The sequence below is a fragment of the Bombina bombina genome, chromosome 2 (assembly GCF_027579735.1).
Source record: "Bombina bombina isolate aBomBom1 chromosome 2, aBomBom1.pri, whole genome shotgun sequence".
In the NCBI taxonomy this organism is placed as follows: Eukaryota; Metazoa; Chordata; class Amphibia; order Anura; family Bombinatoridae; genus Bombina; species Bombina bombina.
The window spans coordinates 706,386,213-706,402,295 of record NC_069500.1 but is presented as its reverse complement, the minus strand read 5'-3'; the positions used below and the strand labels follow the sequence as shown (position 1 = coordinate 706,402,295).

Genomic DNA, 16,083 nt, shown 5'->3' with positions numbered 1-16,083 from the left:
CAGGAGCTGGATTCTGCCCAAACCAGAATTCGAGATACTTCTTTCATAGCCAGAGGACTGTGAGTCCCTCCTTGATGATTGATGTATGCCACAGTTGTGACATTGTCTGTCTGAAAACAAATGAACGATTCTCTCTTCAGAAGAGGCCAAGACTGAAGAGCTCTGAAAATTGCACGGAGTTCCAAAATATTGATCGGTAATCTCACCTCCTGAGATTCCCAAACTCCTTGTGCCGTCAGAGATCCCCACACAGCTCCCCAACCCGTGAGACTTGCATCTGTTGAAATTACAGTCCAGGTCGGAAGCACAAAAGAAGCCCCCTGAATTAAACGATGGTGATCTGTCCACCACGTTAGAGAGTGTCGTACAATCGGTTTTAAAGATATTATTTGAGATATCTTTGTGTAATCCTTGCACCATTGATTCAGCATACAGAGCTGTAGAGGTCGCATGTGAAAACGAGCAAAGGGGATCGCGTCCGATGCAGCAGTCATAAGACCTAGAATTTCCATGCATAAGGCTACCGAAGGGAATGATTGTGACTGAAGGTTTCGACAAGCTGAAATCAATTTTAGACGTCTCTTGTCTGTTAAAGACAGAGTCATGGACACTGAATCTATCTGGAAACCCAGAAAGGTCACCCTTGTCTGAGGAATCAATGAACTTTTTGGTAAATTGATCCTCCAACCATGATCTTGAAGAAACAACACAAGTCGATTCGTATGAGATTCTGCTAAATGTAAAGACTGAGCAAGTACCAAGATATCGTCCAAATAAGGAAATACCACAATACCCTGTTCTCTGATTACAGACAGAAGGGCACCGAGAACCTTTGTAAAAATTCTTGGAGCTGTAGCTAGGCCAAACGGCAGAGCCACAAACTGGTAATGCTTGTCCAGAAAAGAGAATCTCAGGAACTGATAATGATCTGGATGAATCGGAATATGCAGATATGCATCCTGTAAATCTATCGTGGACATATAATGCCCTTGCTCAACAAAAGGCAAGATAGTCCTTACAGTTACCATTTTGAACGTAGGTATCCTTACATAACGATTCAATATTTTTAGATCCAGAACTGGTCTGAAGGAATTCTCCTTCTTTGGTACAATGAAGAGATTTGAATAAAACCCCATCCCCTGTTCCGGAACTGGAACTGACATAATTACTCCAGCCAACTCTAGATCTGAAACACAATTCAGAAATGCTTGAGCTTTCACTGGATTTACTGGGACACGGGAAAGAAAAAATCTCTTTGCAGGAGGTCTCATCTTGAAACCAATTCTGTACCCTTCTGAAACAATATTCTGAATCCAAAGATTGTGAACAGAATTGAACCAAATTTCTTTGAAAAAACGTAACCTGCCCCCTACCAGCTGAGCTGGAATGAGGGCCGCACCTTCATGTGGACTTAGAAGCAGGCTTTGCCTTTCTAGCAGGCTTGGATTTATTCCAGACTGGAGATGGTTTCCAAACTGAAACTGCTCCTGAGGATGAAGGATCAGGCTTTTGTTCTTTGTTGAAACGAAAGGAACGAAAACGATTATTAGCCCTGTTTTTACCCTTAGATTTTTTATCCTGTGGTAAAAAAGTTCCTTTCCCACCAGTAACAGTTGAGATAATAGAATCCAACTGAGAACCAAATAATTTATTACCCTGGAAAGAAATGGAAAGTAGAGTTGATTTAGAAGGCATATCAGCATTCCAAGTCTTAAGCCATAAAGCTCTTCTAGCTAAAATAGCTAGAGACATAAACCTGACATCAACTCTAATAATATCAAAAAATGGCATCACAGATAAAATTATTAGCATGCTGAAGAAGAATAATAATATTATGAGAATCATGATCTGTTACTTGTTGCGCTAAGGTTTCCAACCAAAAAGTTGAAGCTGCAGCAACATCAGCCAATGATATAGCAGGTCTAAGAAGATTACCTGAACACAGATAAGCTTTTCTTAGAAAGGATTCAATTTTCCTATCTAAAGGATCCTTAAAGGAAGTACCATCTGACGTAGGAATAGTAGTACGTTTAGCAAGGGTAGAAATAGCCCCATCAACTCTAGGGATTTTGTCCCAAAATTCTAATCTGTCAGACGGCACAGGATATAATCGCTTAAAACGTTTAGAAGGAGTAAATGAATTACCCAATTTATCCCATTCTTTGGAAATTACTTCAGAAATAGCATTAGGAACAGGAAAAACTTCTGGAATAACCACAGGAGATTTAAATACCTTATCTAAACGTTTAGAATTAGTATCAAGAGGACCAGAATCCTCTATTTCTAAAGCAATTAGTACTTCTTTAAGTAAAGAACGAATAAATTCCATTTTAAATAAATATGAAGATTTATCAGCATCAATCTCTGAGACAGAATCCTCTGAACCAGAAGAATCATCAGAATCAGAATGATGATGTTCATTTAAAAATTCATCTGTAGGGAGAGAATTTTTAAAAGATTTTTTATGTTTACTAGAAGGAGGAATAACAGACATAGCCTTCTTGATGGATTCAGAAACAAAATCTCTTATGTTATCAGGAACATTCTGCACCTTAGATGTTGAAGGAACTGCAGCAGGCAATGGTACTTTACTAAAGGAAATATTATCTGCATTAACAAGTTTGTCATGACAATTAATACAAACAACAGCCGGAGGAATAGCTACCAAAAGTTTACAGCAGATACACTTAGCTTTGGTAGGTCCAGCCCTAGACAGCGATTTTCCTGAAGTATCTTCTGACTCAGATGCAACGTGAGACATCTTGCAATATGTAAGAGAAAAAACAACATATAAAGCAAAATTGATCAAATTCCTTAAATGACAGTTTCAGGAATGGGAAAAAATGCCAAAGAACAAGCTTCTAGCAACCAGAAGCAATGAAAAATGAGACTTAAATAAATAATGTGGAGACAAAAGCGACGCCCAAATTTTTTTAGCGCCAAATAAGACGCCCACATTATTTGGCGCCTAAATGCTTTTGGCGCCAAAAATGACGCCACTTCCGGAACGCCGACATTTTTTGGCGCAAAATAACGTCAAAAAATGACGCAACTTCCGGCGACACGTATGACGCCGGAAGCGGAAAAGATTTTTTGCGCCAAAAAAGTCAGCGCCAAGAATGACGCAATAAAATGAAGCATTTTCAGCCCCCGCGAGCCTAACAGCCCACAGGGAAAAAAGAGTCAAATTTTTGAAGGTAAGAAAAAATGATTAATTCAAATGCATTATCCCAAATATGAAACTGACTGTCTGAAAATAAGGAATGTTGAACATTCTGAGTCAAGGCAAATAAATGTTTGAATACATATATTTAGAACTTTATAAACAAAGTGCCCAACCATAGCTTAGAGTGTCACAGAAAATAAGATTTACTTACCCCAGGACACTCATCTACATGTTTGTAGAAAGCCAAACCAGTACTGAAACGAGAATCAGTAGAGGTAATGGTATATAAATAAGAGTATATCGTCGATCTGAAAAGGGAGGTAAGAGATGAATCTCTACGACCGATAACAGAGAACCTATGAAATAGACCCCGTAGAAGGAGATCACTGCATTCAAATAGGCAATACTCTCCTCACATCCCTCTGACATTCACTGCACGCTGAGAGGAAAACCGGGCTCCAACTTGCTGCGGAGCGCATATCAACGTAGAATCTAGCACAAACTTACTTCACCACCTCCATAGGAGGCAAAGTTTGTAAAACTGAATTGTGGGTGTGGTGAAGGGTGTATTTATAGGCATTTTGAGGTTTGGGAAACTTTGCCCCTCCTGGTAGGAATGTATATCCCATACGTCACTAGCTCATAGACTCTTGCTAATTACATGAAAGAAATACTGCATTTTAGTTAAACATTTACATTCATTTTGTTAACTTAAATAATTCGAATGTTACATTCGAATGTCACATTCGAATTCGAATATTACATTTATAAAACACAATTGTAGACTAGAAACACTATTTTAAATATCACATTCAAATCGAATGTCACATTCGAATTTGAATATTACATTTATAAAACACAGTATTAGACTAGAAATACTATTTTGAATTCGAATGTCCCATTCGAATCTAATATCACATTCAAATCGAATATCACATTTAAAACACAGTATTAGACTAGAAATACTATTTCAAATTCAAATGTGACATTCGAATTTGAATGTAGCATTTGAATTCGAATATTACATTTATTAAACACAGTTGTAGACTAGAAATACTATTTCAAACTTGAATGTCACATTCGAATGTCACATTCAAATTCGAATATTACATTTCTAAATTGAATGAATACATAGCTAAACATTCTATTATTCAAACGAATATTTCGAATTTTATTGAAAAATTTGAAAACAAAAATTCGAAAATAGAATGTTAGAATGTTATATAAACATTCGAAATTCGATTTGAACGAACAAATGTATCAAAATTTGTTTTAAATTTCAAATTTTTACAAACATTCGCCCATCCCTACTCCTGTTTGTGTAAAGAGTCTTTTCATATGCAGAGGAAGCAGGGGAGGGTCTGCTTTTTTTGCTATAGAACCACTTTTAGTGGGTGTTCCAGCTAATCTTTTCAACAGTGTTAAACTAGGAGCTTCTAAGTAAGTTTTTAAATGGTTTTATAATGGATTTTTAGATCAGTATCTGTGCATATTATTCTAGTAGTGTCTATTACATGCAGATAGATGAAAATTAGTCTATACTGTCCCTTTAAGCTTGAAAAAAATATATATAATGTGTGTTTCAGAACCTGGGTTACGCTTGATTATTGGTGGCTAAATGTAGCCACCGATAAGCAAGTGCTATCAAGGCTGCTGAACCTAAAATGGGCAGGCTCCTAATCTTTACATTCCTACTTTTTAAATAAAAATGTGGGTTTAGTATCACTTTAACCTATTAAACTGGAGATAGTTCACCCCCAATAATTTCATAAGTATCTATGCATTTCTAATGGTATATAACTAAATCATTCATGAAACTTATGTAAAAAAAACCCCAAAAGAACAGGGGTCTTACCGACTAGTGATTTAAATAGGGATTTAAATTAATTTGATTTAAATAAAACCAACCCCGCCATGGATCATTGATTCCTAAAACAATAAAACAAATGTGGAGAACATAGGAGTACGAATCCTTAATTCCATCAAAACTACTTCTCAAAATCTGCTGCTCCCCTAAACCGGCTGCCCTTGTTAGCCTTAGCCAAAATACTTGTTCCCCAGAAAGTGTGAATATAAATAGACTGTGCAAAATTTGATAATGGAAGTAAATTGGAAAGCGTCTTAAAACTGCATGCTCTATCTAAATCATTAAAGTTTATTTTTACTTGAGTGTCCCTTTAAAAATCATTATAATATATAGACAAATAAACATTTACACATCTATTAGACAATGGTTTAGTGCAAGGAAAAATGGAACAACAGCTCATACATTTTTTACCTCAGGCTTCTAAATTTTTTTTTTTTTTAAATCTACATAGGTCAATATAAAACCATCCATTTTTTTTAGTTCCAAGAAAAACGTATGGTTGACGTATGACTACTTTCACAATATAATGGCACTTAACAGTGCAATATAGATATGGTCTATACAGAGAGGCAAAGGAAAGTAAATAATGGTGGTTATCTGGCAAGAAAGGAAGAAAACGCCTCACAATACCTGTTGTAGTGGTATAACCAGGAAAGCTCCGCCACCGGCACATTCCGTCACCACAGCAATAAAATTTGGATTTACAGCACAGAAATGGTTGTCGTGTACGCTCCTTGTGATAGGGACACAGTCATAGCAGCTCTCCTTACTTGCAGGTTTACCGAAGACATGGCGATACTTTGAGCTTCGATATTGAGGCTGCCATGACATCTACAAAAAAGTAAAAATAAAAAATAAATGTTAGTACAGGAAAGTTTGCATTTAAAGGGACAGTACACCGTAAACTTGTTTTCCAATTATTGTATTTTCAATGACTTGTTATACCAGCTGCAGAGTATAAAATGTTTGAGAAATTGCATTTTCAGGTTTATTTGTGTATATGAATTAGCTAGTTTTGTGCTTTTAAACCACAGCCTATTACAATGGGTTGGGCTTCAGGTAATATCAGATCTCATTATGTTATCACTTTTATGTATACAGACTTGCTTCCTTATCTTGTATCTGTTTGTAAAGCAAAGCTCAATACTTAGAAAGAACAATGGAAAATTAACATTTTATTATTTAAACTATCGTGCAACCCACTGAGAGTGTAATTTCTTCTGCTGGCTGTGTTTACATAGTCTGTCAATAGCATATACTCCAGTATCAAATTTGTTAGTATAGGTTGTGATACCACAGGCTAAATCAGCTTTTTCATATGCTGAAATAGGGGTAAAGTAGCTACTTGTAAACAATTCAATACACTACAGCAGGTAAAATGGATCATTGGGAACAATTTAAAGGGGAGAATTTTTTGGGTGAACTGTCCCTTTAAGGAAGTTCATTCTTTTAAAGCAACTAAAAGAACAGTACTATTCTGTATATGAAGAGGACATCAGGTTTTCATTTTTATCTCAGACATCAAACGAAGTTTAAAAATAACCAAATAAAAATCAAAGCCATAAAAATAATATAAATTTTATTTTCTGCTGATGTGCTTATTATTCAGTTTAATAATCAAATGGGGAGAATCTGCTATAAATGGTGGATAAAAGCCTGGTTCAAACATCTCCAAAATGGAAGGGAATAGTCTAAAATATTAAATCTATCTTCTTAAAAGGGCAAACATAATACACCTTAACAGTTTTACAGTTATCCAATTTTACACTCAATGCTTTGTATGACACTGGAATGTAAAAGCTTATTTCTATGGTAACCGCTATATAAATGTTATGATACAATCATGTCTTCACTCCTCAGAGGAATCCATACTATTTTTACTGCTAATTATGTTCTTACAGGAGGAAAGGAGAGTAAAAAAAAATGTAATGTAGAGATTTATTGTAAGTCATTATTTTATTTAACTGCTAGTGTACCACAGAGGTCATCTGGAAGTAAAATATGAAATCTGCTGAATTGAAACAGTGCCAGCTTTTACATTAAGACATTACAGAACAGGCTTACTGAAACATTAGCAGTAGTCATCAAAGTCAAGCTCTATTACAGCTGATTCTGTAATAAAGCAAGCAGTGTGTGATATGTAGTGCATATGCTCTAGCAGTGTGTGATATGTAGTGCATATGCTCTAGCAGTGTGATAAGTATTACATGCTCTAGCAGTGTGTGATAAGTACTGCATATGCTCTAGCAGTGTGAGATAAGTATTACATATGCTCTAGCAGTGTGTGATAAGTATTACATGCTCTAGCAGTGTGTGATAAGTATTACATATGCTCTAGCAGTGTGTGATAAGTATTACATGCTCTAGCAGTGTGTGATAAGTACTGCATATGCTCTAGCAGTGTGTGATAAGTATTACATATGCTCTAGCAGTGTGAGATAAGTATTACATATGCTCTAGCAGTGTGTGATAAGTACTGCATAAGCTCTAGCAGTGTGAGATAAGTATTACATATGCTCTAGCAGTGTGAGATAAGTATTACATATGCTCTAGCAGTGTGAGATAAGTATTACATATGCTCTAGCAGTGTGTGATAAGTATTACATATGCTCTAGCAGTGTGAGATAAGTATTGCATATGCTCTAGCAGTGTGAGATAAGTATTACATATGCTCTAGCAGTGTGAGATAAGTATTACATATGCTCTAGCAGTGTGTGATAAATATTGCATATGCTCTAGCAGTGTGAGATAAGTATTACATATGCTCTAGCAGTGTGAGATAAGTATTACATATGCTCTAGCAGTGTGTGATAAGTATTACATATGCTCTAGCAGTGTGAGATAAGTATTGCATATGCTCTAGCAGTGTGAGATAAGTATTACATATGCTCTAGCAGTGTGATAAGTATTACATGCTCTAGCAGTGTGTGATAAGTACTGCATATGCTCTAGCAGTGTGTGATAAGTATTACATATGCTCTAGCAGTGTGAGATAAGTATTACATATGCTCTAGCAGTGTGAGATAAGTATTACATATGCTCTAGCAGTGTGAGATAAGTATTGCATATGCTCTAGCAGTGTGAGATAAGTATTACATATGCTCTAGCAGTGTGAGATAAGTATTGCATATGCTCTAGCAGTGTGAGATAAGTATTACATATGCTCTAGCAGTGTGATAAGTATTACATGCTCTAGCAGTGTGTGATAAGTACTGCATATGCTCTAGCAGTCTGTGATAAGTATTACATATGCTCTAGCAGTGTGAGATAAGTATTACATATGCTCTAGCAGTGTGAGATAAGTATTGCATATGCTCTAGCAGTGTGAGATAAGTATTACATATGCTCTAGCAGTGTGTGATAAATATTGCATATGCTCTAGCAGTGTGAGATAAGTATTACATATGCTCTAGCAGTGTGTGATAAATATTGCATATGCTCTAGCAGTGTGAGATAAGTATTACATATGCTCTAGCAGTGTGTGATAAATATTGCATATGCTCTAGCAGTGTGAGATAAGTATTGCATATGCTCTAGCAGTGTGAGATAAGTATTACATATGCTCTAGCAGTGTGAGATAAGTATTACATATGCTCTAGCAGTGTGTGATAAATATTGCATATGCTCTAGCAGTGTGAGATAAGTATTACATATGCTCTAGCAGTGTGAGATAAGTATTACATATGCTCTAGCAGTGTGAGATAAGTATTGCATATGCTCTAGCAGTGTGAGATAAGTATTGCATATGCTCTAGCAGTGTGAGATAAGTATTACATATGCTCTAGCAGTGTGAGATAAGTATTACATATGCACTAGCAGTGTGAGATAAGTATTGCATATGCTCTAGCAGTGTGTGATAAGTATTACATATGCTCTAGCAGTGTGTGATAAGTATTACATATGCTCTAGCAGTGTGTGATAAGTATTGCATATGCTCTAGCAGTGTGTGATAAGTATTGCATATGCTCTAGCAGTGTGTGATAAGTATTGCATATGCTCTAGCATTGTGTGATAAGTATTGCATATGCTCTAGCAGTGTGTGATAAGTATTACATATGCTCTAGCATTGTGTGATAAGTATTACATATGCTCTAGCAGTGTGTGATAAGTATTGCATATGCTCTAGCAGTGTCTGATAAGTATTGCATATGCTCTAGCAGTGTCTGATAAGTATTGCATATGCTCTAGCAGTGTCTGATAAGTATTGCATATGCTCTAGCAGTGTGTGATAAGTATTACATATGCTCTAGCATTGTGTGATAAGTATTACATATGCTCTAGCAGTGTGAGATAAATATTGCATATGCTCTAGCAGTGTGTGATTAGTGCATATGCTCTAGCAGTGTGTGATTAGTGCATATGCTCTAGCAGTGTGTGATAAGTATTACATAAGCACTAGCAGTGTGTGATAATTACTGCATATGCTCTAGCAGTGTGTGATAAGTATTGCATATGCTCTAGCATTGTGTGATAAGTATTGCATATGCTCTAGCATTGTGTGATAAGTATTGCATATGCTCTAGCAGTGTGTGATAAGTATTGAATATGCTCTAGCATTGTCTGATAAGTATTGCATATGCTCTAGCAGTGTGTGATAAGTATTACATATGCTCTAGCATTGTGTGATAAGTATTGCATATGCTCTAGCAGTGTGTGATAAGTATTGCATATGCTCTAGCAGTGTGAGATAAGTATTACATATGCTCTAGCAGTGTGAGATAAGTATTGCATATGCTCTAGCAGTGTGTGATAAGTATTACATATGCTCTAGCAGTGTGTGATAAGTATTGCATATGCTCTAGCAGTGTGTGATAAGTATTGCATATGCTCTAGCAGTGTGAGATAAGTATTGCATATCCTCTAGCAGTGTGTGATAAGTACTGCATATGCTCTAGCAGTGTGAGATAAGTATTACATATGCTCTAGTAGTGTGTGATAAGTATTACATATGCTCTAGCAGTGTGTGATAAGTATTGCATATGCTCTAGCAGTGTGAGATAAGTATTACATATGCTCTAGCAGTGTGAGATAAGTATTACATATGCACTAGCAGTGTGAGATAAGTATTGCATATGCTCTAGCAGTGTGTGATAAGTATTACATATGCTCTAGCAGTGTGTGATAAGTATTACATATGCTCTAGCAGTGTGTGATAAGTATTGCATATGCTCTAGCAGTGTGTGATAAGTATTGCATATGCTCTAGCAGTGTGTGATAAGTATTGCATATGCTCTAGCAGTGTGTGATAACGTATTACATATGCTCTAGCAGTGTGAGATAAGTATTACAGAAGCACTAGCAGTGTGTGATAAGTATTGCATATGCTCTAGCAGTGCGTGATAAGTATTACATAATCTCTAGCAGTGTGAGATAAGTATTACATATGCTCTAGCCGTATGTGATAAGTACTGCATATGCTCTAGCCGTATGTGATAAGTACTGCATATGCTCTAGCAGTGTGAGATAAGTATTACATATGCTCTAGTAGTGTGTGATAAGTATTACATATGCTCTAGCAGTGTGTGATAAGTATTGCATATGCTCTAGCAGTGTGTGATAAGTATTACATATGCTCTAGCAGTGTGTGATAAGTATTGCATATGCTCTAGCAGTGTGTGATAAGTATTGCATATGCTCTAGCAGTGTGTGATAAGTATTACATATGCTCTAGCAGTGTTTGATAAGTATTACATATGCTCTAGCAGTGTGTGATAAGTATTACATATGCTCTAGCAGTGTTTGATAAGTATTACATATGCTCTAGCAGTGTGTGATAAGTATTACATATGCTCTAGCAGTGTGTGATAAGTATTGCATATGCTCTAGCATTGTGTGATAAGTATTACATATGCTCTAGCAGTGTGTGATAAGTATTGCATAAGCACTAGCATTGTGTGATAAGTATTACATATGCTCTAGCAGTGTGTGATAAGTATTACATATGCTCTAGCAGTGTGTGATAAGTATTGCATAAGCACTAGCATTGTGTGATAAGTATTACATATGCTCTAGCAGTGTCTGATAAGTATTGCATATGCTCTAGCAGTGTGTGATAAGTATTACATATGCTCTAGCATTGTGTGATAAGTATTACATATGCTCTAGCAGTGTGAGATAAATATTGCATATGCTCTAGCAGTGTGTGATTAGTGCATATGCTCTAGCAGTGTGTGATTAGTGCATATGCTCTAGCAGTGTGTGATAAGTATTACATAAGCACTAGCAGTGTGTGATAATTACTGCATATGCTCTAGCAGTGTGTGATAAGTATTGCATATGCTCTAGCATTGTGTGATAAGTATTGCATATGCTCTAGCATTGTGTGATAAGTATTACATATGCTCTAGCAGTGTGTGATAAGTATTACATATGCTCTAGCAGTGTGTGATAAGTATTGCATATGCTCTAGCAGTGTGTGATAAGTATTGCATATGCTCTAGCAGTGTGAGATAAGTATTGCATATCCTCTAGCAGTGTGTGATAAGTATTACATATGCTCTAGCAGTGTGAGATAAGTATTGCATATCCTCTAGCAGTGTGTGATAAGTATTACATATGCTCTAGCAGTGTGAGATAAATATTGCATATGCTCTAGCAGTGTGTGATAAGTATTGCATATGCTCTAGCATTGTGTGATAAGTATTGCATATGCTCTAGCAGTGTGTGATAAGTATTACATATGCTCTAGCATTGTGTGATAAGTATTACATATGCTCTAGCATTGTGTGATAAGTATTGCATATGCTCTAGCAGTGTGTGATAAGTATTGCATATGCTCTAGCAGTGTGAGATAAGTATTGCATATCCTCTAGCAGTGTGTGATAAGTATTGCATATGCTCTAGCAGTGTGAGATAAGTATTACATATGCTCTAGCAGTGTGAGATAAGTATTACATATGCTCTAGCAGTGTGAGATAAGTATTACATATGCACTAGCAGTGTGAGATAAGTATTGCATATGCTCTAGCAGTGTGTGATAAGTATTACATATGCTCTAGCAGTGTGTGATAACGTATTACATATGCTCTAGCAGTGTGAGATAAGTATTACAGAAGCACTAGCAGTGTGTGATAAGTATTGCATATGCTCTAGCAGTGCGTGATAAGTATTACATAATCTCTAGCAGTGTGAGATAAGTATTACATATGCTCTAGCCGTATGTGATAAGTACTGCATATGCTCTAGCCGTATGTGATAAGTACTGCATATGCTCTAGCAGTGTGAGATAAGTATTACATATGCTCTAGTAGTGTGTGATAAGTATTACATATGCTCTAGCAGTGTGTGATAAGTATTGCATATGCTCTAGCAGTGTGTGATAAGTATTACATATGCTCTAGCCGTATGTGATAAGTACTGCATATGCTCTAGCCGTATGTGATAAGTACTGCATATGCTCTAGCAGTGTGAGATAAGTATTACATATGCTCTAGTAGTGTGTGATAAGTATTACATATGCTCTAGCAGTGTGTGATAAGTATTGCATATGCTCTAGCAGTGTGTGATAAGTATTACATATGCTCTAGCAGTGTGTGATAAGTATTGCATATGCTCTAGCAGTGTGTGATAAGTATTGCATATGCTCTAGCAGTGTGTGATAAGTATTACATATGCTCTAGCAGTGTTTGATAAGTATTACATATGCTCTAGCAGTGTGTGATAAGTATTACATATGCTCTAGCAGTGTGTGATAAGTATTGCATATGCTCTAGCAGTGTGTGATAAGTATTGCATATGCTCTAGCATTGTGTGATAAGTATTACATATGCTCTAGCAGTGTGTGATAAGTATTGCATAAGCACTAGCATTGTGTGATAAGTATTACATATGCTCTAGCAGTGTCTGATAAGTATTGCATATGCTCTAGCAGTGTGTGATAAGTATTACATATGCTCTAGCATTGTGTGATAAGTATTACATATGCTCTAGCAGTGTGAGATAAATATTGCATATGCTCTAGCAGTGTGTGATTAGTGCATATGCTTTAGCAGTGTGTGATTAGTGCATATGCTCTAGCAGTGTGTGATAAGTATTACATAAGCACTAGCAGTGTGTGATAATTACTGCATATGCTCTAGCAGTGTGTGATAAGTATTGCATATGCTCTAGCATTGTGTGATAAGTATTGCATATGCTCTAGCATTGTGTGATAAGTATTACATATGCTCTAGCAGTGTGTGATAAGTATTACATATGCTCTAGCAGTGTGTGATAAGTATTGCATATGCTCTAGCAGTGTGTGATAAGTATTGCATATGCTCTAGCAGTGTGAGATAAGTATTGCATATCCTCTAGCAGTGTGTGATAAGTATTACATATGCTCTAGCAGTGTGTGATAAGTATTGCATATCCTCTAGCAGTGTGTGATAAGTATTACATATGCTCTAGCAGTGTGAGATAAATATTGCATATGCTCTAGCAGTGTGTGATAAGTATTGCATATGCTCTAGCATTGTGTGATAAGTATTGCATATGCTCTAGCAGTGTGTGATAAGTATTACATATGCTCTAGCATTGTGTGATAAGTATTACATATGCTCTAGCATTGTGTGATAAGTATTGCATATGCTCTAGCAGTGTGTGATAAGTATTGCATATGCTCTAGCAGTGTCTGATAAGTATTGCATATGCTCTAGCAGTGTGTGATAAGTATTACATATGCTCTAGCAGTGTGAGATAAATATTGCATATGCTCTAGCAGTGTGTGATTAGTGCATATGCTCTAGCAGTGTGTGATAAGTATTACATAAGCACTAGCAGTGTGTGATAAGTACTGCATATGCTCTAGCAGTGTGTGATAAGTATTGCATATGCTCTAGCATTGTGTAATAAGTATTGCATATGCTCTAGCAGTGTGTGATAAGTATTGAATATGCTCTAGCATTGTCTGATAAGTATTGCATATGCTCTAGCAGTGTGTGATAAGTATTGCATATGCTCTAGCAGTGTGTGATAAGTATTGCATATGCTCTAGCAGTGTGTGATAAGTATTGCATATGCTTTAGCATTGTGTGATAAGTATTGCATATGCTCTAGCAGTGTGTGATAAGTATTGCATATGCTCTAGCAGTGTGTGATAAGTACTGCATATGCTCTAGCAGTGTGTGATAAGTATTGCATATGCTTTAGCATTGTGTGATAAGTATTACATGCTCTGGCTCTTTCCCTTTCTGTTGTAAGTTGTAGGATGAGATTGGAAAAAGCACAAAGGTGGTTTTGAATCTTATAAGAGAATGAGGTAGGTGCTGTTGTAGGAGATTACGTAAAGAGCAGATGAGAAACGTCTTGATGTCCTAATTTATGGGGTTACCGTGTAACAATGGGATGATAGAAAACACAAATAAGAATTGCTTTATCTCATGCAAATGACCCAGATACATATACAGGTATACCTCACTTTACAGCGCTTCACTAATACAGCGCTTTGTGGAGCTGAAGTTCAACCTCCAAGGATTTTGAAACAGTGCTGTAATCTTCGTGAGATTGCGAGAAAAGTGACTGGGCCCATTTAGTTTTGCGCAGTTCACTCTGTTTACAGCATTACAGTGCAATCTGTGTCTCAGTGCTATACTCTGGCAAATTGTACTACAGTAATTGTCACTATTTTACAGGTACAGTATTTATTGAATACTAATTGAATACTGTGCTGTGCTAGTGTTAAGCTAAACATAGCACTATTGCACCCCTAATATTAGTTAGTTCAAACATGTTTTCAAGTTTTTAAACACACTGGCAAGTGAAAAGAAAGCTAAATCTCCCTTGTTTCACTTTAAGGCGGTTTTCACTTTACAGCGGGGCTCCGGTCCCTAACCCGCTGTATGAGCAGGGTATACCTGTATTCTAACAAAATATAATTTTGTTGTTGTTGTTTAACTGCAGGTGACTGTTACTTAAATTGACAGACAGTAAAAACCTTGTAACTACAAGACATTTCTGGTGTGTTGCTGTAGAATAACATATCAGCCAAGTCTAAACATTTTTAAAACAATCTAACATATTTTTACTGCAATTGATTATTAATAGCAAAACTCCATCCTCCCATTTGCCTTATTTTGCGTAGCCAATCTGAGCTTTAGTCTGCAGACAACACGGCTGGACACAGTCATAATGTTATTATAAAGTGAATTGTTTTGCACTTATTAATATAAGCTAAAGTCAATTAGAGACAGATATGCAGCAAAGTTAGTCTTGAGGACTCAGCAGGGTATATTTTTTTTTTTTTTTTTTTTTTTTTTAAAGTAAATTTTTATTGAGGTTATAAATTGTAAACAATATATATAAAGAATCATACACAAAGTTGACAAGAAACAAAGTCAGACACTAACCCATAGCGTAATGTAATCCTCCACACAATGTTATAGATATTGGGTATTAAAGAAAAACCTCCATTTTATATATTTCTACAGTAAGTTCCTCTCTTAGTACAATAAGCCTCTTTTGGGCCTAAGAAGATTCACATAAATTAGAATTAACTCTAAGGGGTTCAGTATCTAGTAGATAATGGCTTGGAAAGGCATAAGCAGCATGCTATATTGTAATATAATTATAACAGTGAAACCTCATTTTTTTAGTTGTACCTTATGTGTGGCTCTGTGTGCACAATTATGTTATATTTACCAACCCTATCAACTATATATCAAACCAAGGGAACAATACAGTATAGACCAACATTAGATTATCATAATATAGTACAAACATACTAGAGTGCAAGAGGACATGGGACTTATTAGTGAGAATAATACGATGATAAACTTAATGTCCAAAAATGAATATTTAGAATGTCAGGGAAGGGCAAATCTAAAGTTATAACTCAAAACACCCACAATTAGACAGCTTTAACGTACTGAATTATCTGTATATGGGATCCTAATGTGACCATTTCATGTCCAAAGAGTGCATGCTTCTAGCTATAGTCTGGTTTAATGGCGGGCAAAATCAGTATCCTAGAAACCCATAATATTAGGAGCAGCATACAGTTAGGCAGAACATTAGTTAAGTGCTACCATATATATCATAACAATGGCTGTCATATAATCAGGTACTAAATATA

At 36.1% G+C, this 16,083-nt stretch overlaps 1 protein-coding gene across 5 annotated transcripts in view; it reads right to left on the bottom strand.

Annotated features, from left to right (window-relative positions):
• Window positions 1-16,083, bottom strand: part of CORO2A (coronin 2A) — a 373,363-nt gene that overhangs the window by 158,850 nt on the left and 198,430 nt on the right. For all 5 annotated transcript variants that reach the window (XM_053702692.1, XM_053702696.1, XM_053702694.1 and 2 more), the window contains exon 2: window positions 5,664-5,864. In XM_053702692.1, the coding sequence (XP_053558667.1) occupies window positions 5,664-5,864 (201 nt within the window). The remainder of the gene's footprint in view (window positions 1-5,663; window positions 5,865-16,083) is intronic.